Source organism: Coccomyxa subellipsoidea (assembly GCF_000258705.1).
Source record: "Coccomyxa subellipsoidea C-169, whole genome shotgun sequence".
In the NCBI taxonomy this organism is placed as follows: Eukaryota; Viridiplantae; Chlorophyta; class Trebouxiophyceae; family Coccomyxaceae; genus Coccomyxa; species Coccomyxa subellipsoidea.
This window is the reverse complement of record NW_005178038.1, coordinates 515,010-534,855: the sequence shown is the minus strand read 5'-3', so window position 1 is coordinate 534,855 and position 19,846 is coordinate 515,010. Positions and strand designations below refer to the sequence as shown.

Below are 19,846 nucleotides of genomic sequence, written 5' to 3'. Positions count from 1 at the left end.
AAATATAGAATCAGGGGACTCCAATGAAGTTTTAGGGTCGATGCAGTATGTATCGTCTCTTCAAATCTGCAAGCCACAGGTGTCCGCGCTCAACAGACCGTCCTGGCAGATAAAAACGCAGGGGCAGATTCCATTCCTAAGATCCTCATAGACATCTTTACTGGCTAGCGGAACCGCGGCACAGGAGACGTCAGGCTTTGCGGGCAGAGCCAACTTTGTCCTGAAGGTTGCATCCCTTCCCCTGAGACACTGATTTCAGAAGCGTGAGGCTGTGTGTACATGATTACTTATGTTCGCCTGTCTCTTGGATCAATGAATGTTGTGCCTGGTTCCTGATTCCTCCACAGCTGAGTGTACCTTGCTTACGTTTTATGAGGCTGATGCGTGAAGCACGCAGCAAGCAAAAGATTGGCATCTCAGGGATATCAGATGTTGCGGAATTCAGCCTTTCTGGAGTGTTGAAGGCTTCAGTATGAAGCCACGCGTGCTGGCTCAGGGAGACTCCGTGTTGCCGTTCTGACTAAGCGGGAAGCTGCATGTACGCAGGGTGATACTTGAAATTTCGGCGGCGCTGACGACCAAGGCCACCAGCATCAGCGATATAATGGCGTCCCAAAAGTGTATGATGTGCGTTTTCTGATCTCCTTGTAAGAAAAGCAATCAGTGACAGCCATGCACCTGGCATCTGAATATATTTATTTGCTTTTATTGTGCTCGTTGTTTCAGGAATAAGAGCACTTCCGTATACTTCCAGACGATAGTCTTCTTAGAACAGACACTCCACCTGGCATTCACAAGCTGTGCATCTGCGCAGGTGTATGGCAGTCCTGGTGATGGCCTGCTTTATTTCCACCACCACTGCCCAGATGCCGGCGGTCGACCCCAACTTCAAGATGCCGAAGAACATCAAGAGCTACTCAGAATATCTCAAATACGTGGGGATGGCCCAGGGAATCCTGCCCATAGAGCCTCTTGCTGAGGAGGCTTTTGCACCAGGACCAAGCCAGGGTACTGACCTGCTGACTCATGAAAATCCTTCACCTTGTAAACCTCCAGGAATGGTGCTCTTTGCAGCACCTGGAATTAAGCCAATCTGCCAGCCGTCTCCATGCACATGAGGCTGATGCAGCACAAGCACCCTGGCTGCTCCCTGCCAAGGGATGCCGTGGCAGCAACAACCCCTGACTAGATGAGAAGTTCGCACAGCACACGACAGCTTCAGTACTGAGGTGTGTCTCTGGGACGGTGCAGGTGTGGAGGCACCTTCCGGAGCGCCTGCAGCAGAGGCACAGCCCGACTTTATGGCCAACCGGGTGGCTAACCCCAACCCCACAATCGAGGACTTTGTGCAGGCGTACCAGCCGGTCGCAAAGGCCCTCGACTACGCGTTTGAGACCCGCATCACCAAGGACAACGCTCAGAAAGTGCAGTGGAACCTCGCTATCGTGCGTTCATTGCCCCTTTTGCATATGCACACATGCTTGCCTTCAGTTTTACCAGACCCAGTGACGCCTATTGCTGAGGGAAGCCTGTGCGTGCTATGCTTGACTAGATACCTGCTTGTCTGCTTGTACTGGGGTTGCGTTTGCATAATGCTGGAGCAGGAAGATTAGTCATCCACTTATCAGGGGCACTTCAGGGCTGTTGCATGGAATGCATGGATCACTCAGCAACATGTACAATGTTGCAGCCTCACTAAACTGGGCTACCAACAGGCAGCAAATTAGTTTTTTCATGCCATTCCGGTTCAGTTCGGTATTGTTGCATGAATAGAATAATTTACTCAGCGATGTGCACGTGTGCTCCTGCAGGCGGCTGCACCGCTGCAGATGCTGATCAACGATGCCAACCAGGCTCAGATTAAGAACTTCCAGAAGGTGACATCGGAGGTCGTCAGCGGTCAGAACCCACTCACCGGCACCGCAGCCACAACTCCCACCACCGAGGCCCAGGTGACCACCTAGCAGATCCAGTAATGCATGGCAACTCTACCAGAAGATTCATCATTCTCAGAGGATTGTCAGGCATTGGTGACACTTCCAAAGACAATGGACCTCACAGGTTGGCTCAACTGTCCATGCGGCTCCAGGGCTGTGACATTTCTTATACAGTACAGATCTGGACATGCACTCATGAATGCAGATGTTATGTCTAGCATGCCACACCCATATGATTTTGGCTTGAGGAACTGATTTGCATCATAGCAGTTATGAGCACCTTCTTGGGTCATCATTGCCCTTCCAAATCCTTGCTGCGTCATGTACTTGCAGATGGGCTGATTCAGCTTACTTCATGCCTAAACTTTGTGATGTGGTTGCAGCCGGCTACTGCTTCAGATGGCACCACCGTGACATCCACCGCAGCAACAGCTGCCACCACAGGCGCCGGTGTGTTCTCCATTTATGGCCTGACATAATTTTGTCTTGACACCGGCATGACTAATATGGGTCTTGACACTGGTACTCATTGCGCCATGTGCCTTGTATTTACATCCGAAACGGCAATGGTGATGGGTGTATGCCGCTGCTGTCATGCTATGCTGCATGAGGAAGGAAGCGTCCATGTCAAGTCATCTGGACTGTGATGTTAGGCTGCTTTACTCGACCTTGAGGCTACAGTGTTGAAGATTTGTGGTTTGGGTACAGATGCGACTGCCACCCCTGCCACAGCTGCGGCCGACCCTCTCGGCTGGCTGCGCATGCCCAGCTTCCTGGGCAAGAAGTGAGCGCAGTGCTGCTGCTCGACTCTAGGGGAGAACCTTTGTTTGGTCCAATATTGAGGCGCCGCATGACAATTTTTGGGGCGCCAAAAGTGGGTTGAGTGTTGGGTTGCATGGCAATAAGGCTTTAAGATTGACGAAACGACAAGATTGGACTGGCAAGACTTTCTCAAGCAATTCGGTGGTGCTCTCAAGTGTATTTTCTGATCTGTCTAGACCGACTTGAATGAAAACGAGGGACTAATGAATATGGGCAAACTGAATTGGGGTGCTTTGAAGCTTACTTCTGCTCTCCTGATTATTAATGTTTCAGTGTGATGCCAGTGCAGAGCATCTGGCCACGTATTCTACACCTGAAAATGTTAAGTGCAACTTGAAACATGATCAGAATTAAAGGCTGCTTAAGCTTATTCAAATTCCCGCGTCATCCCGCGGCCAATCATCAAGCGTAAGACCATTTCATGAACACTGCACTGGAGCTGTCCACATGCATGGCTACATTGTTACAGTGCCATACTGTCCAGTAGGCTACCAGTGGAACTTTTTTGTATGTTGCTGTTCCAGGCGGTCAGGAAGGCAAGCCCACCTGCCCAAATTGGGCTGCCCACCTGCAAGCCTTTGCTCGAGTTGGGCCACCTCGTGCTTCCTCACTGCACTGCGATCTGCCCAATACTTTTGTTAAATATCGTTGTCCCATTTCTGTGTGGAGGAGATGCTGTTCTGAGCGGAAGCAGTGTCCAGCAATCGTCTTATGATCTTTCTTGGACTTGTTCCATGTACGCGGCGTTCTCAGGGGCGTCCTTCCGGGCATTGCAGCGCCAAGTAGTGCATTTACCTTCTTTATATTCCTTAAAAAATAGCGGCGGGGTGCTTGCACGGAAGGAGACCGTTGTGCAGTGTAGTTCCGTCACATCCATTTCACAGGTGAATGCCGGCGCTATTGCTACTTATTCATGATGCCGGAGCTGATCTGCTAGACCTGCAAATGGAATGACGCTTGTGCTACTTGGATGACCTGAGGTAGTGCTTGGTGGTCTGTGAAAGCCTTGCTGAGAGTCCAACACACCCTTCTCAGTGTGTTTAATTCTTACTGAGCTAGCTGCTTGCGAGTGCAGATGCATCCAGACTACAAGATATACAGGCTGAGTGGGGAAGCAGCACAGAATGACTGGGTGAAAGACCTGGAACTGGACTCTGTGAAAGCCTTTATGAAAGAAGAGGCAAAGGCAGATCCCTTGAGGGTCTTGGTCCTCCATGGCTCGATGAGGAAACGCTCCTATTCTCGGTTGTTGGCTCTGGAATTCGCAAGGTGACACTCCTTCACCTGCAGTAGATGGATATTCTTAATCGTGCCACACTCTACAGCCCCAACCCACTCATATTTGTGATTTTTTTCTGCCTTGGAGCGATCCGTGCATTTGTTCCCCAATAATGTGCTCCAGGGTGTTGGAAGAAAGAGGGTAGTCGCATTGTCGCATGTATCTGGGTGCAGGATTTTGGAGTTCATAGGCGCAGACGTCAGGTTCTTCGATCCAGAAGGCCTGCCCATCAAAGATGACGTGTCTGAGGGACATGAAAAGGTTCGTTGCTTTTTTTCTTCTCACAGCATGCTGATGACTGCGTAGCTGCCTCATTTGCACCTCAGCACCCTAGAATCGATGACGGCTCACGCCCAGCTATAGGCCTCTCAGCGCTCGCTACATGCAGAGTTGCCCACACAACGATTTCCAGCAGTGCTTCTTTGTAGGTTGCATTCATGGACTTGTATTTTAAAACCTGTTGCATGAAGCATGCAGGACACATTCGGCCATGCCAAAGCATCTTTGAGCTGTCCAGTGAAACCATGCATCCTCCTGCCACCTAGAAATGGAATACCTCTTGGGCGATACAAATCTGCAGACATCACGAGCGCCAGGACAATAGGAGGAAGGGCTGCCTGGCGCATGCACATTATGCAGCAAGAACACAATGATCACCCGCCCCGGGAGCACTGAACGCGACTCTCTTTGTACTCTTCGACATTTATTGCCCTCGGCGGCTGAGAGCTGTATGGTCTGGTGCGCAGGTGAAGGAGCTGCGTGGGTTGAGTGAGTGGTCGGAGGCGCACGTGTGGGTGTGCCCGGAGCAGCACGGCACAATCACGGCCGTGTTCAAGAACCAGATCGACTGGATCCCCCTCTCGCTCGGCTCTGTGCGGCCATCCCAGGGCCGCACCCTCGCCATTGCACAGGTGTGTGCTGCTGCTAAAAGTGCCCGTGCTGCATGTCCCGGTGGCATTTGCTTGTGGAACATGCGCGCTGCTCACAGCCTTGGTGCAGGCTTTTGGCATAAGGAGGCGATGGTTATCCTGAGGAGGAGACCCTTGTAGGCTACCCTGTCGAGGTGCGAAGGCTTCTGCTACAAGTGGCACAGGCACGCTGCACAGGCGCACTCTCTTGCTTGTGTTCCTACTACCAGTCGATCGAGCAGTTGCTAGCAGATCAAATTGGCAGGGGATAGAGTAATTGTCCCTTCAGGCATAGCAGCAAAGTACTGCAAAGGTTCTTTCTGGGACAGGACCCTTCTATACAATCCTGTTTGCCCCAAACGATGGGGGTCTCGTATGACTCAGGCCTCACTGGCCGACCAATGACAAGCACTGTTGTGGGGTCTTTTTGCCATGATCACATTGGGTTGACATCGGGGGCCTGAGAGAGGGAATCTAACAGGCTTCAAGCATAAGCAGGAGATCAACACGGCTCGTCCCACTGACATTTGATGGAATTCCCTGTAGAGGCCTGACATGCTGCCCCGGCCCAGTTGCCACTGCGGCCTTTATCTGCAGGGAAGCCGTTTTTGCCATCTTCTATACTTCCCATGATATCTGTCGTGTGGGTATTGCTGCAGGTGAACGGCGGCTCGCAGAGTTTTAACACAGTGAACACGCTGCGGGTGCTGGGCCGCTGGATGCGAATGATCACCATCCCCAACCAGTCCTCCGTGCCCAAGGCCTGGACCGAGTTCCATGACGACGGCCGCATGAAGGTACTGCACATGCCTGGCTTGTTTGCTGCAGCTGAAGGCATGCTAGAAAGAATTTTGCACTCAGGCAATGGCGCCCCTATTTGTGTGTCCTCGCTGGGTCAGATATAGATCAAGAAGCGGCCGATGCCCACTTGCCTGTTTGGGGTTCACTGTATGTCAGTCTGTCTCTGCGTGAGGACAAGGAGGTATGTGACACAACAAATTTGTGAAGTTGTGGTGGCCAGAGACTTGCTCTGTTGTTGTCGTGGTCCTTCAGGGTGCCACCTCACTTCTCAGGCTCCCGCAACAGAGCATCTAAAAGCAAAGACGTTTTCTTTAATATGATTGCCGTGGCAACATCGGCAGTGTGGTAATTGAATATCGTCAGAGGCTACAGGACTATCAAACCCGTGCCTGCCTCTTTCATGAATGTGAACGTTGCCATCCAAGTTTGGCAATCGGGGCATGAAGAAAGCTAAATTTCTGGTTTTGGGGTGCGCGCAGGCCAGGAGCTACAGGGACAGGGTGGTTGACGTGGCAGAGGAGCTGTACAAGTTTTCCATGCTGCTGCGCGGGCGCTCGGACTTCCTGGTCGACCGCTACAGCGAGCGCAAGGAGAAGCTCGAGAAGGGGCGCCTGCTCAGCCAGGCAGAAAAGGAGGCCGCCAAAAAGAAGGACGTTGCCGCCACCGGCTGAGCCCATGCCGAGGAAATTCAAAGGGGCCAGTCTCGAATCGGTCTCAAAATTCCCAGACAGAGGACGCAATGGGGTGAAGTGGAGAGCAGCCATGTTGGCGCTGTGGAGAAGGCACGCCTCATTTTAATCGATGAAGAAGGATGTGCCAGAGTGTTCGGTCACGGTGAGAATTGTGCAGGTTGAGACTACAGGGACAATCTCCGTAGAGCACTGATAATCTTATTGTTGGGACAGACATATGAAGTAGGCACTGTGGAATTCGTTGCTAGTACATGCCGCACGTGATGTGTTGGTAAGCAATTGATTAGAAGCGTTTCCCAATAAGGAGCGTCTTGCTATGGTAACCATTTTTAAGGCCGCCACCTGCAATGCTTGCAGTGGCTATTTTAGCGTTTAGGTTTTATGCGGCTTTGCTGTGAAGCAGGTTGGTCCTCTGACACCTTCTGAAACCTGCCATACTTCATACATCTGGGCGACCTTTTGTGCCAGAACGAAGTCTTATGACAAAGGGTTCCCATACACTTATTCTTTCAGGTCCATCTTAGCTGACATTGTGTGCACAGCACCCCTACTGTACAACTTTAAATGATCTTGGAAGGTCGTGTGGAGGACCTTAGATGTCATCATGGCATGGAGACCTACACAGTGGAACTTAGTACCCGCAACAGAGAATGTAAATTCAAGTACGGGCTTTGCTTTTGCCGCATGCATGTGAAGAAGAATGGGAATCGTTGCAACCCTTGTGCTTACATGCAAGAAGCATGTGTGTAATATTGAGATCCTTTCTTGAGGCCCTGATCTTGTGATCTAGATCTGCTCGAGTTCTGATCCAGGAGCTCAACATTGCAATCGATATAAAGAGCAGTCCCCTCAGTACAGCAATCACCTTGGCACGTGTTGGAACTGTGCAGCACAGCAGACAACGACATTGGAAAAAGGACTGGGGCACAGGTGGAAGGAATTTGCAAGGGGCCTGACCCTGTCGTGCTGACTAGGCTTACAAGGCTAAATTGGCAGGCTCGCCGATCGAATTGGACGCTTGTGGTCACATAAGCATGTGCATGCGTTGTAGATCATCACTTCAAGTCTCAAATCACTTCCATCTGTCCGCAGCTCTTGTCATGCATGCAACACTCATTTTTTTCAGCTAGAATACTTCAATGTGTCTCCACGAATATCAAATTCTCAAATCAAGCAGCAGTGCAGAAACTCCAATTTTTTTTTACACAGGACGGTGTACATAATAGCATGTAAATTGACGCTTGAAAGCCCCTTGCACTGCCGTACAGACATGAGTCTACCCCCCGGTGACTCCTGTCGAGCACCCATTCAATGTCAGGAGCTGTCATCCCACAAAACGAATTCAAATTCAAATTCAGGCAGATGCGCCAGTGGTTCCCCGGGGAGCCCCCCACCATTTCTTGTTGAGCCACAGGGCGACATACACAAGCCCCAGAAGCACCGGAACCTCGATCAGGGGCCCAATAGTGGCGGCCAGAGCCTCCTGGGACTTGATTCCAAAGGTGCCCACAGCAATGGCAATGGCCAGCTCGAAATTGTTGCTGGAGGCTGTGAAGGCCTGAGTCACGGATTGATCGTAGGGCGTTCCCAGCTTCCAGCAGACTGCCAGCGTGCCGAAGAACATGACGCTAAAGTAGAGGATCATCGGCACGGCCACGCGGCACACGTTGCCGATGTTGGCGATCACCTGCGCATAATGTAGAATCCATATAAAGTCAGGTGAAAAATGCAGACATTAAGACACACGTGAGTGCCAATAAAGACAGGAAGGGCTGCCTCACAAGTGTCCCTATATTGCAACATTCAACGGCGCTGCCAAGCATCAACTGTACATCGCATGAGTCCATTAATCACACTCTGCATGCTCCTCTGCATGCGTCATTTGGAAGGACGGTGCTTGTGCTGGAATGAATTTGCTTGGATTTGCTTGAGCTGCTCATGCACGCTGGCGCATTCAGAGCAGCCCAAGCGCATCCAAGCTGACCCATACCATCACAAACATCACTCCAGCCCAACAGCGCATGAGGGCACACCGCGCAGTGAGCATTGACAATAGCTTATGTAGCAACAAACCCGCGGCAAACATTTGGGCGGCCAGAGCTGCTTTGTGCCGCTTTGTGAATGGGGTCTTGCAGAGAGGATCTACAGTCAAGCAGCGCCTGGATATGTCTCAGCGGCATCCGCATAAGCTTTTAGCAAGTTGGAGTGGGCCGACAGCATCTACATGAACAGCTCAGAAAGATGCGCACCTCGTGGCCTTGGAGGGAGAACATGACAATGATGGTGTAGATGAGGCCCAGCAGCGCGACAGGGCCGAAGTAGGGCATGAAGTTGTTCTCAAAGCGGCGCTTTCCAATCGTGGCCAGGAGGGTGTAGCGGGTCATGATGCCGGCCAGCAGAGGGATGCCCAGAAAGAGCAGCACGCTGCGCGCGACCTGCCAGAAGCCGATGTGCACTCCCCCGGCCGCACCCGCGCCGCCCGAAACCACCTGGAGATGCCAATGGGGACCAGGATCAGTGGTGCAGGGCGCTGGCGGAACGAAAAGAGTTTGTCTTTGACCAGCACAACAAAGAAAGAAGTGTTGATTTGAATTCGCATGCTGCTTTGTGGGACGCAGGAAGATCTGCTTCCTGCTGTCTTCACTCACCAAAAGAAAAGCAAGGCACAAGCTCTTGAGTGACAAGACGCTCTGCAAAACACAAGAGCTTGTCTGGATTTTGTGGCAATTTCACAGCGCCACCAAACTCATTTGCATGGGGCTTCACCAACCTGGCTGGCTGACTGGCTGTGAGAGTCATTAGACATTGGAGTAGACAGATAGATACACTAGCAGAACAGTCCATGGCACAGTACGCCTGGTTTCGAGGCGGGCCTTTTTAGAACCATGGCCCGGTCATGCCATCCAGCACGAAAATAAAAATCCCCTTTTCGCACCTGGAGGTAGAAGAGGGCGAGGGGCGCGTAGAGGACGATCTGCAGGATGGAGTTGACGGCGACGAGGATGGCGCAGTACTCGGGGCTGCCATTGGCCAGCTGGTTCCAGAGCAGGACCATGGCGATGCAGCGCGCCAGGCCCACCAGGATCACCCCCGCCCGGTAGTGCGGCAGGTCCGGCAGCGTCGCCCACGCAAACGCCACCTGCGCACGCACGAAAGCACAGTGACTCCAGTGTGAGAGTGTGAGGAGCGGGACTGTGTATCGCAGCAAAACGCCACCTAAGCGCAAAGTACAGAAGCTCCTGTAAGTGGGTGGGACTTCTTCAAGTGTGACAGTTTGTGAGCGGGACTGTGCACTGCAGTGTTGCTCATGCAAACGCCACCAATGCACGCAAGCGCAGAAGCTAACATAAAAGGGTAGGGTTTCCAGTTTGACAAAGTGTGAGGGGACTGTGTCTGGCAGCGCTGCTCATGCAAATGCCACCTGCGCGCATGGAAGGCTCTCCCACGCTCACTCAAATTCTCGCAGAATGCATGCCCGAAGCGAATGCACCTTCTTATGAGTTGCTGTACCAAGGGCGATGTGCTGGGTCAATGCAGGTCAGGGCCAAGATTCAGGTACTAAATATCAAGGTCGATGAATGCAGAATCTACGCCAATAATACACCATCAGGAGCACCTTCACCCTTGCACCATAATACAGAAAATGTAAGCAATCTTCTCCGATCAATGCTGCAGTGTTGCACATCAGTGCATGCAGCGGGGCCCCTATCACAGTCTTGGCGCTGATGCAGTTTGAGGAGTGGAGGAGGGCTGGTGACCCACCATGATGGCAGGGCCGAGGACCCAGTTGGCAATGAGGGAAATGGCGAGCTGGCCCCAGATGGCCCGGCTGCTCAGGATGCTGCCCAGAAGCTCGTAGCGCACCTTCGTCAGCACCGGCCACATCATCGCCCACAGACTGCATGCACGCACAAATAATTTCATGCCGAGTGCCATACTGAGTGACAAATAGTGTTAAAGATCCATGTGGCGCGCTACAAAAACATTTGTCCAGGTCTAAGATACATGTTGCTGACCAGGAAGGCTGCGAATAAGCCCAAAATATCAGCTGCTTATCAATGTCTGTGCAGAACCTTCCACTTGACCTCTGCTGCGGCGCTGCCAATGTGAATTCCTGACACCCTCAGAACAAGGCACAAGTCCTGCAGGGGCACTACTGCTACAAACAGCTCTGCAAAGAGGAGAGGAATGCAGAGAACCCACCCTATAGCTATTGATAAGGAGACGTCGACAATCTGCACTCCGCTGAAAGCTCGCTCCACGGCGGGCACGAAATAGCCCAGCAGTATGCCAAGCGCCATAGCACCGATAATCCACACAGGAAGAAAGCGGTCCAACAGCGAGAGCTTCTTAAATACACCTGCAGAGCGCATTAAAGGATCAGTTTTTGCCGCGGGTCGCTTGTGAAGTTAATGCATGCTAAAGATCATCATTGCGTTTTGATGTGGGCTGGGATTTTGTTCGATGATTTGCACGTGAAATCGCCCCAAGACCTACAACTTTTGTAAAGCAGAAAAGACCAGAGAAGAAGAAAAAAGTCGTGGACTGGAGACTCACTGGTGGCAGTTGTAGCACTGCCTTGTCCATCTTCCCCAGCCCCACACCCATCCACCTGGGATGAGACACAAGCAGGTCTGAGAATGTTCCTGGCGTTCTGACCTCTGAATTGCATGGGATCAAATACCAGGCGCAGTGCAATTCCTTGATCATGTGAGGGTGTCACCTCAAAGATTGATGACGAGCTGGGAACACCAGGCCTGCATGTACACCACAGCAATAACTTCCCAGTGGCATATGCATTTGGAGGTTCACTATAAAAGTGCCAAAGTCTGAGAAGAACAGCAGAGACTCAGCAGAGGAAGTCATACTTGATGGTCGGATCGCAGCTTGGGCAGAGCAAATCCCCGTCGCTTCCATAGACCTGAAACTTGCCATTTTCGCCCTCCAGTGCCTGATAAACACACCTACCCTCTTGAACATATAGGGTGAGGTGTCACAGGCCCAAGAACGCTGTAGCAGGCCCCTTCTGCCTGCCTTCCGCCAGTCGGCACTACGACAGAGTATGACAAGACGAAGCAACAGAAGTCTCGATGAAAAGCTACTAGCCGCACCTCTGGGGGTGGGACACAGCTGATGCAGTTGCTCTCTGCGTCAAAGGATGCAGGCACATCGGTGCCGCTCGAAAAGCGGCACCTGAGGGTCTTCTGATTCTTGAACTGGACTCCCTGGCATGAGCTGACCACTTGGGTCACCGTTGATCCCATACTGTAAGTCGTCGAACGCGAATATTTGATAGCCCCTGGAGAAGAGAGTAGGCTGCAACAGCAACGAAAGAAGGAAAGTATAGAAATTGTGAAGCAAGTTGTTTGTGGGATCAAAGATGCGATGGTGGAGTACGTTTGATCACGTCAGGCAAACCGCATGTGGACCCGTGACGTCAGCTAGCATTTCTTGTTGGAATCCTCCTGCCAACCCAGATTTTCCTGGATCCCGACCTCACCCCGCAGCAGCAGCGCATCCGCGTCAGCATGCGCCCACACTATGTCGCCCTGAAGACAGCCGGCAAGCAGCCCTTCTGGCGCGAGGAGCGCCTCTTCGTCCGGGAGGGCGACCGCGTGCGTGAGCACATGCCTGTGCCTGGGCCTCCCCCGGCTGCCGCGCCGGGCGCCGCTGCCGCCCCGGGTGCTGCCACTGCCGGGCCCTCTCAGGCCGCGCCTTCCTCCCCCGGCCGCGCCGACTCCTACGCCGAAGCAGTGCGCCGCTAGGAAGTCTCCAGCCGCCTATCGCTGCGTATATTGTCCTGGAATGTCAATGGCTTACATGCTAGCAAAATATCCTTGTGGGACACGGCAGCCTATCTTGACCAGTTCGATATTGTACTTCTGACTGAGGCCCGTTGCTTGACCTGGGATGACTCGATCTTGCCTCACCACTCTGTGACTTTCACGGCTGCTAGTGAAGAGGGCAAGGCGGGTGAAGGCATTGTTGTTGCGGTTCGGAAGCACCGTGATTACCACGCACAAGACTGGGTGTCAGACACTGACAGTGCCTTATGGGTGAAAGTGCAGTTTGAGGGGGACTCTACACCGCTGCTGATTGGCTCCAGCTATGTGCCTCCAGCGGGTTCCCGGCAATTGCAGACTGTGGACCTGACCAGTCGATTTACGGGCTTATGTGCAGAAGTTGTTGCCGCTCGTGCTCAGGGCAATGTGATCCTGGCAGGAGACTTCAATGCTCGTGTGTCAAATTTGCCCGACGCTGATGACAGCAATACTCGAGGCTGCACTGATGAAGGTGTCAATGCTCATGGGCTGCGCCTGTTAGATTTTTGCAAGGAAACTGACATGCTCATATGCTCTGGCAGAGTGCTAGGAGACCTTGAAGCAGTGCCTACCTTTAAGGCCAGAACCCATACTCAGGCAACTAGACCTGATCATGTTCTCGTTTCCGCTGATGCGCTCCCCTTGATTTCTCATCTTGTTGTGAATACTGGTAGAAAAGACTCTGATCATCATCCTATTGAGATGACGTTGCAAGTGAATGTGGCTGCCAGTGTTCCCTTACCATGTATTGGGGCGCCATTGTCACGAGTGAAATGGCAGCCCAGTGCTAGGAATGCGTATGCTGCTGCTTTGCGCAATGTTGCCAGTGCAAGTCTTGACGCCTGCACAGGCCATGCTGTGGCTGGGGAACTTGATGCAGCCTTTCAGACCCTGGAGGCGGGGATCCGGGAGGCCGCAGCCGCGAACAGCATGCCGGCCCGCACCGGGCGCCATCAGCGCAAGGCGCGTGCCGACGCGCCCTTCTTCGATTCGGAGTGCCGCCAGCTTAAACGGGACGTCCGCGCCCGCGCGCGGTGCGGGGGCGATCCAGCCGAAGTGCGCGCGCTGGAGCGTGCCTACCACAACACCGTCCGCCACAAACGGCGCGCTCACCGGCTCGCACAACTGCGCCGCCTGCTTGATGATTTGCACAGTGACCCCCGAGCCTTCTGGAAGCGGCTCAAGTCTCAGCAGTCTGATATACCTGAGCAGCTCAAGCCAGTGCAATTGTGGGCTGGCTATCTCAAGCGGGTTGCAAACTTGCAGTTGCCACTCATTGCTGAGCTGCCCCACTTGTCTTTCCCTGTCCAGCCCAGTGCTCCTGTTGCCCATGTTGATGCTCTCAATGCACCCATCTCTCTTGGGGAGGTGCTTGCTGGGCTCAAAAGTTTACACAATGGTCGTGCCACCGGAGTGCAAGGTTTACCAGCTGAGCTGTTTCGGTATGCAAAAGATGAGCGGGCGCCAGGCATGCCTCCTCCGGAAAATGTCCTGGCGCCTGCTTTGGTGGCTGTGCTGAACTCTGCATTTGTGGCTGGGCAAGTGCCACCCTCTGTGAATGGTAGCCTGATCACCCCTGTGCACAAGAAAGGCAGCAAGCTTGACATGCTCAATTATAGACCCATTGCCGTTACTGAGCCCATCATGCGCTTGTATGCTGGCATATTGAATTCTCGTATTCTGAAGTACACAGAGGGGGCTGGATTGCGTGCAGCCACACAGGCTGGCTTTAGGCCAAAACTGTCTACGGCCCACCAGCTATTCACCTTGCAGCATTTTATCGACCGGCAAAACCATGCTAAGCAGCCCTTGTATTGTTGCTTTCTTGATCTGAAGGGTGCTTATGACAGAGTGAATCGGGTGTTGCTCTGGGAGAGTCTGCGTCGCCTGGGCATTGATGGCCGCCTGCTCTCTGCCATTCAGTCTTTGTATGCCAATTCTACGGTTGCCATTAAGATTGGGAGCAGGAAGGGTCCTAGTTTGCCCTCTGAGACAGGATTGAAGCAGGGTTGCCCCCTTAGCCCAACGCTGTTTGGCTTGTTTGCAGATGGCCTGCACAGGCACTTGCTGCAGAGGTGCCCTGGGGTTGGCCCGCAGTTGCGTCCTGGCAGTTGTGTACCAGATCTAGGCTATGCCGATGACTTTGCTTTGCTCGCCACCACACCTGCTCATTTGCAACGCTTGATTGATGCAGCTGCTGAGTTTTGTGAACAAACGGGAATGGTCATCAGTGTTGACAAAACAAAGATTGTGGTTTTCTCTTCAAGTTTGCCAGGACCTTTTCAATGGCTTTGTGGTGGTGCGCCTTTACATTGGGTTCAGCAGTTTGAGTACCTGGGTGCCCTTTTTGATGGTGCCCAAGGCATTAATCTCACCTTTGGCAAGCTTCACAGGAACATGTGGGGTGCGTGGGCACAGCTCAGGCAGCAATATGGGAAGTTGCATTGCAGCATGTCAGCTGGCCTGTTGTTGCGCCTATATGATGCATGTGTGCCGCCGACTGCCTCCTACGGTTGTGAGGTGTGGGGCCTGCGCAGCCTTCCTGGTGGCGACAGCCGGCGGGGCCGGGCTGCCTTGGCCTCCTCTCACCTGAAAATTCTGAGAGACATTGCTGGCGTCCCCACCTCTGTGCATGGTGCCATCTTGCTTAAGGAGTTGAATCAGCAGACCCTTGATTGTGTGTGGTGGCGGCGCATTATCAAGTTCTGGAACAATTTGGCTGCCTTGCCTGCAAATAATTTTCACAGGCAAGTGGCCCTTGATGATTGTTGGGATGCCATAACCCGTACTGTTAAGAATTGGGCTTGGGCCTTCATGCGGGGCTTGCGCCGGATTGGGTATGAGTTTGTTATTCGGTTTGACACCCTTGTTCCTGTGGAAGTTGATGCTGTGATGCAGCTGCTAGATGCGCAAGCACTGCAGGTTTGGGATGACATTGACATTTGCCCTAGGACCTGCCCGTCCAGCAATGCCACCTTGTGTACATATCACAGATGGTTTGCTAGGCCAGCTTGTGTGCGCCACCCTTGCCAGCTCTTACAGCAGCCTTTGAGTGCCCGTTGCTTGCGTATACTGTTGAAGTTCAGGATGGGTTGTCATAGTCTGCCCAATGTCTCGGGCCGCTGGGCAAGGATTCCCCGGCCCCAGCGTTTGTGCATGCGTTGTGCCCAGCAGGTTATTGGGGATGAGCGCCACCTTGTGTTTGAGTGCCCTGCCTTGCAATCTGTTCGGGACAGATATCCTGGGCTGTTTGGTGCAGCCATTGTGACGATGCAGCAATTCATGTGGCAGTTGGACATTGTTGGTGTTGCACATTTTGTGATGGATTGTTTTGATTATTTGGATGCTGCCAGTTCATCCAATCAGCCCTAGGCGGCTGGAGTGATGTAATCTTCCTTCCTTCCTTCCAACCCCCAGTCAAGCAGAGCAAGGAACTTGCAAATCCCATACTGCTCAGTTCATCCTTCCTATGCAGCAGCTCAGCACCGCAAGTGATGTGCACCGGCGCATTGCAGTACCATGCAAATGCAACTGATGTGCGCAAAGTATCATCATGCCATCAGTGCCATCAGTGATGCATGATTCAAGTCCGGATCGTACTACTCATGATGCCTCCGATTAGAGAGGCGGATGCTCAACCAGACTCCAGCGAATAAGGATTTAAAAAGGACACAACCAAATGTCTGCCTCTCAAACACAACACACTCACAAGCATCACTCAGCTCCAGCAAGTAACACTCAGCTCCAGCAAGCATCAATTGCGCATGCAACATGCAATTGGCTTCCTCTGGAAGCAGCAACGTGCCATGCCTGACAATACTCCTAGCCTGCAGCCCATCGTCAGCCCCCTTCAGACCCTGCCACCCCGCCAAACTGGGTGGCAAACCGGAAGAGTCAGCTCAGTAGATGAAGCCAGCAGCGTCCGGCCTGTGGTGCTGCGCGGCAGGTTTGTGAAGTTGCTGGTGTGCGTGGTGGATGTCCGCGTGCACTTCGTGCACCCCCGGGGTCGCCGGATTGCTATCGTGCTGCTGCCAGCCTGCATGCATGCGATCCGCAAACCATCTGTCAACATCTACCTGAGCAAGCTGCCTTTTATACCTATTCCCCATGCCTTCAACACAGGAGACCGAACCACTGCATGACAGAATCCAGGACATTGAAGCATTAAGCAACACGCATAGTCAACCCTGCAACCCGGTGCATGAATGCACTCCTAGAATTCAGAGTGGGATTGCTGCAGGCCCTGGCTGATGAACTTTCCCATCCATCTGAAGGCTGTCAACATATGGTACCATGGCAGCTTTCTCTGAGGAGGAAGAGCTACCTGGGTAGCCGCTGTGGTCGTGGCCAGGTGGCACGTTAGGGGTGCCCTGCGTGGCAGCTGCCTGCTCCAGCAGGTGGGCTGCCGGCACCTGCTGTACAGTGCCGCCATGTGCCACTGGGTCCGCCCCACCCAAGTCCTTCCTGCCACCCATCTGGAGCCCTGCATGGAGCCATATTCACATTCAGCTACTTGCTGTATAATACCATTGGAGAGACAATCTATGAAAGATATTGCGAGCACCAAAGTAAGGGAGGACTCAGTGTTGTAAGCTGTGCAGAGCCATGTACACAACTTCCCATGGCAGTGGGACATCATCCAGGCGGTGAATGGTGTGACAACTCCAAGATTGAGACTGTACAGTATCTGCCCATGTCCGAGGAAAGGTCTTATCTCGTCAGCTGACTGTCTTCTTGGTAAGAGACAAATGAAGACGAGAGAGGAGTGAATGCCCCGTGGAGCGTGCCTGCTTGCGCGTCCGCCTGGGGGTTTCCCTCCTGCGGGAGCTGGTCCCGGCCGACCATGTGCGCGGACTGCCCCGTTGTGCCGGCCGCGCTGGCCGCTCCCGGCCCTGTGATGTGGCTCACCGCGTCCACCATGTGCCGCACCTGCCCGCATCACGCCAGCACATGTCGCACATTGTTTACTCAAAGTCACTCCTCAGTTCTCAGGACCTCAGTGTGCTATGCGACTCAGGCGCTCAACAATAACAAAATACAGTATCCCCTATTGAGACACCCTAGTGCATAGCCAAGAGCAATCCTAGCTCTGAGACACACTCCAGGGTCGCAGGCTTTACTGCCCTCAGACCGCAACCCTAGAAAGCATGCAAGCTGCCATGACCATGACATCGCTTTGCGTCCATCAAGCAGGACGCCATTGCAAAGCCCGCCGCTATAATTGCGGGGTGTTGGAGCAGGGTGGCTGACCGTGTTGAGGAAGTGTTCGTGGCCATGCTTGCTGTGGATACCCAGTGCCGTGAGTGTGGTCGCCAGCTGCTCGTGCATCGGCTGCTGCGGCGCAGCGCTGGGGTCGCGGAACTCTGCGCCGATCAGGTCCGCCTGCAGTGCAACTTGCTTCTTAGTCAGGCAGGCAGGAATCCTCCTGGTCAGTTACGGAAATCAGGCTAAACAGCATGCAAATAAATATCACATGGCTTTAAGTCACCGCTGGGAGAGCAAGAGCACACGTGCTTGATACCAACAAACCAAATCCCTGCACCAAAAGCCAAAACCAAATTGTGCAGTCCCTTACCCCTGAGGTCGTTTCGGTTGTGTGCAATAATATCATTTTCAGAGACATCACCGCATACAGCCGAGCAGGTCTCGGGAGTAAGGAACATTCCAGCGTGTTTCTGGCTATTTATCACTGGTTTGCTAGGTGTCATTTGAAAAGAAGCTTGAGGCAAACATGTGTACAGTAGTGTACTTGTCTCTGCCGATACTATGCCGCACATGGCCAGAAGGGAAATTTGGACATTGAAGCAACACTGTTGAGGGGAAGCACACCATTTTGCCCTCGAAGAACTGCACCAGTGTCCGAGCCAGGTGAGGCTCTCCCAGGGGGTCCTCGATGCCCTGCTGAGTCAGCATGGTAGCCACATGTGCAAAACCTGAACATGCCGCACGGCATCATCAGAATTCCTTCTCAACTAATTGCACGTTGTTGTAGCGACATAGGTGCTCATGTTGCTGCTGCAACAAGCTCTCCGTTTCAAGCACAGCCATGTGAAAAGCAGTAGGCAGAGAGGAGGGCATGGTGGCAGACCTGCATGGGCCTCGGCAGATAACTGCGATGTGGGTGGGGGTGACAAATCCTTTGGCTGCTGCGGCTGGGTGCCTCTAGGGTCCGTCCATCCTGTCACAGTATTGGCAAACAAAGACGTCAGATGATATGCCATGAATAAGCGCCCGAGCAAAGCACCAGACTACCTCCTCCATCAACAGCTGATTTAACAACCACCACCCTAGATATCCAATTCCTTCAATGGCAAAATTGTAGGACCCATCGCTCTGCCGCGGGTCAAACTTCAAAGCTTCTTCATTCTGCAGCTCAATCCAGAAGTAGAAAGAGGCTCACGCAGGCTATACCCTTTTGTAAGCGCAGCGAATACTAAGTCAGGTGGAGAAGAAGTGACCTGCTGGAGGCAATTGTGATAGAGACAATAATAAATTGGAGCAAGGCTGGTGAGGGATCACCTGGCCGCACAAGGGGCACGGACGCGTCCTGCTGTTTGGCTGAGTCACCGCTGACTCGCGTCTGCAGCTCGCTAACCTGGCGCTGCAGATCTGCCAGCAGCCTGTCCTTGTCAGACACCGCCAGCTCCTTCTCCTGCAAACTCCTCTGAGCATGCTCTGTCCTGCAGCCATACCAAACTTCTCATGCCTGTTCCCTGAGTGATGCTTGCCATGAGATATGTGACTAACCATTTCACACGGCATCTTGTGAGATTCTGTGTGTCAGCACTGCCAATCACAAATCGTTTGATTAGGGGTATTCTCATGATGCAGAGTGCATGAGGAACGTGGTAGAGCATATTGGCAAGAAACGGCAAGATACCATGCTACACCAGAAACCCCACCTCGCTTTCAGCATGTCAAGCTCACTCCTGCAGTTGGCATCCTCCCAATGCCGAGTTTGCAGCTCCTGAACCTTTGCGTTCAGCTCCTCTATCTGTGTCGCACACGACGCAGTCATTGCATGCTGATGAACCATAACACCGATCTTGCCGCAACAACGTTTCCTTGTGAGAATTGCCCATCTCATGCGCAAGCCAACGCAAACCTTTTTCCACAACATGTTTACTGAGCTGTATCAAAGAAGACACACAGCGCATGACAAAAAGCGCATGAAAGGACTGCAAAGCTGGCAGCACAAACACATCATGCCGCACCTGTTTGTTGTTATGCGACACCACAGCCTGCTTCTGGACATTGTCCTCCTCCGCTATCTTCGCCCGCCGCTGCGCCGCGTCCAACTCATGCCTGAGCCGTTCCGCCTCCCTCAGGCGCGTCGCTGCCAACTCTCTAGAATGTTCTCCTATCCGCTGTAAGCCGACATCGAGAGCAGGTTAGCTTCCTGAGATGCTGACGTCTGCAACTGTTGTGTGATGTTTGGCACACTGTTGTACATGAGCTTCTTCCAGCTCTACTGCTGGAGACTAGAGCGCTTACTGTTTGCTGGTACAACTCGAGTTTGGCTGTTTCAAGGCCAGTCTTCTGTGCCTTGAGCTCCATCTGTAGGCGGCTGACTTTGGACTGGTAG

General features: G+C 52.9%; 5 protein-coding genes across 5 annotated transcripts; 2 read left to right on the top strand and 3 right to left on the bottom strand.

The window, feature by feature from the left end:
* Window positions 1-93: 93 nt before the first annotated feature.
* Window positions 94-3,139, top strand: COCSUDRAFT_52973 (hypothetical protein). Its single transcript, XM_005648961.1, has 7 exons — window positions 94-226; window positions 547-627; window positions 815-1,008; window positions 1,252-1,445; window positions 1,812-1,952; window positions 2,321-2,387; window positions 2,646-3,139. The coding sequence occupies exons 2-7, from the start codon at window positions 605-607 to the stop codon at window positions 2,723-2,725; spliced, it is 699 nt and encodes a 232-aa protein (XP_005649018.1). The 5' UTR covers window positions 94-226; window positions 547-604; the 3' UTR covers window positions 2,726-3,139.
* Window positions 3,140-3,927: 788 nt separating this feature from the next.
* Window positions 3,928-6,770, top strand: COCSUDRAFT_28192 (NADPH-dependent FMN reductase; the record flags this gene model as incomplete). The annotated part of the gene is made up of 5 exons (XM_005648960.1): window positions 3,928-4,028; window positions 4,212-4,299; window positions 4,785-4,949; window positions 5,606-5,743; window positions 6,227-6,770. 5 exons carry the CDS (start codon window positions 3,928-3,930, stop codon window positions 6,416-6,418), a joined length of 684 nt encoding a protein of 227 aa, XP_005649017.1. The 3' UTR covers window positions 6,419-6,770.
* Window positions 6,771-7,793: 1,023 nt separating this feature from the next.
* COCSUDRAFT_14170 (arsenical-resistance protein ACR3) lies at window positions 7,794-10,812 on the bottom strand (the record flags this gene model as incomplete). Its single annotated transcript, XM_005648959.1, has 5 exons — window positions 7,794-8,126; window positions 8,689-8,928; window positions 9,375-9,578; window positions 10,202-10,337; window positions 10,643-10,812. The coding sequence occupies 5 exons, from the start codon at window positions 10,810-10,812 to the stop codon at window positions 7,794-7,796; spliced, it is 1,083 nt and encodes a 360-aa protein (XP_005649016.1).
* Window positions 10,813-12,501: 1,689 nt separating this feature from the next.
* On the bottom strand, window positions 12,502-13,253 carry COCSUDRAFT_32731 (hypothetical protein). The gene has a single exon (XM_005648958.1). It carries the CDS (start codon window positions 13,213-13,215, stop codon window positions 13,024-13,026), a length of 192 nt encoding a protein of 63 aa, XP_005649015.1. The 5' UTR covers window positions 13,216-13,253; the 3' UTR covers window positions 12,502-13,023.
* A 2,653-nt stretch (window positions 13,254-15,906) lies between these two features.
* Window positions 15,907-18,143, bottom strand: COCSUDRAFT_32730 (hypothetical protein). Its single transcript, XM_005648957.1, has 5 exons — window positions 18,091-18,143; window positions 17,512-17,643; window positions 17,049-17,190; window positions 16,586-16,744; window positions 15,907-16,297 (listed from the first exon to the last, which is right to left on the bottom strand). The coding sequence occupies exons 1-5, from the start codon at window positions 18,091-18,093 to the stop codon at window positions 16,161-16,163; spliced, it is 573 nt and encodes a 190-aa protein (XP_005649014.1). The 5' UTR covers window positions 18,094-18,143; the 3' UTR covers window positions 15,907-16,160.
* Between the last annotated feature and the right edge of the window lie 1,703 nt (window positions 18,144-19,846).

Excerpts from the sequence above, each read along its gene's own strand:
- COCSUDRAFT_32731 (XM_005648958.1), bottom strand. The coding sequence starts at position 13,215 with ATGGCGCCCGGTGCGGGCCGGCATGCTGTTCGCGGCTGCGGCCTCCCG.
- COCSUDRAFT_32730 (XM_005648957.1), bottom strand. Across the intron at positions 16,745-17,048 it reads CCAGGCGGACGCGCAAGCAG|GGCTCCAGATGGGTGGCAGG; the intron begins GCACGCTCCACG and ends GGCTCCATGCAG. Across the intron at positions 16,298-16,585 it reads CGACCACAGCGGCTACCCAG|GCTGGCAGCAGCACGATAGC; the intron begins GTAGCTCTTCCT and ends GCATGCATGCAG.
- COCSUDRAFT_52973 (XM_005648961.1), top strand. The coding sequence starts at position 605 with ATGGCGTCCCAAAAGTGTATGAT. Across the intron at positions 1,953-2,320 it reads CTCCCACCACCGAGGCCCAG|CCGGCTACTGCTTCAGATGG; the intron begins GTGACCACCTAG and ends ATGTGGTTGCAG. Across the intron at positions 2,388-2,645 it reads AGCTGCCACCACAGGCGCCG|ATGCGACTGCCACCCCTGCC; the intron begins GTGTGTTCTCCA and ends GTTTGGGTACAG.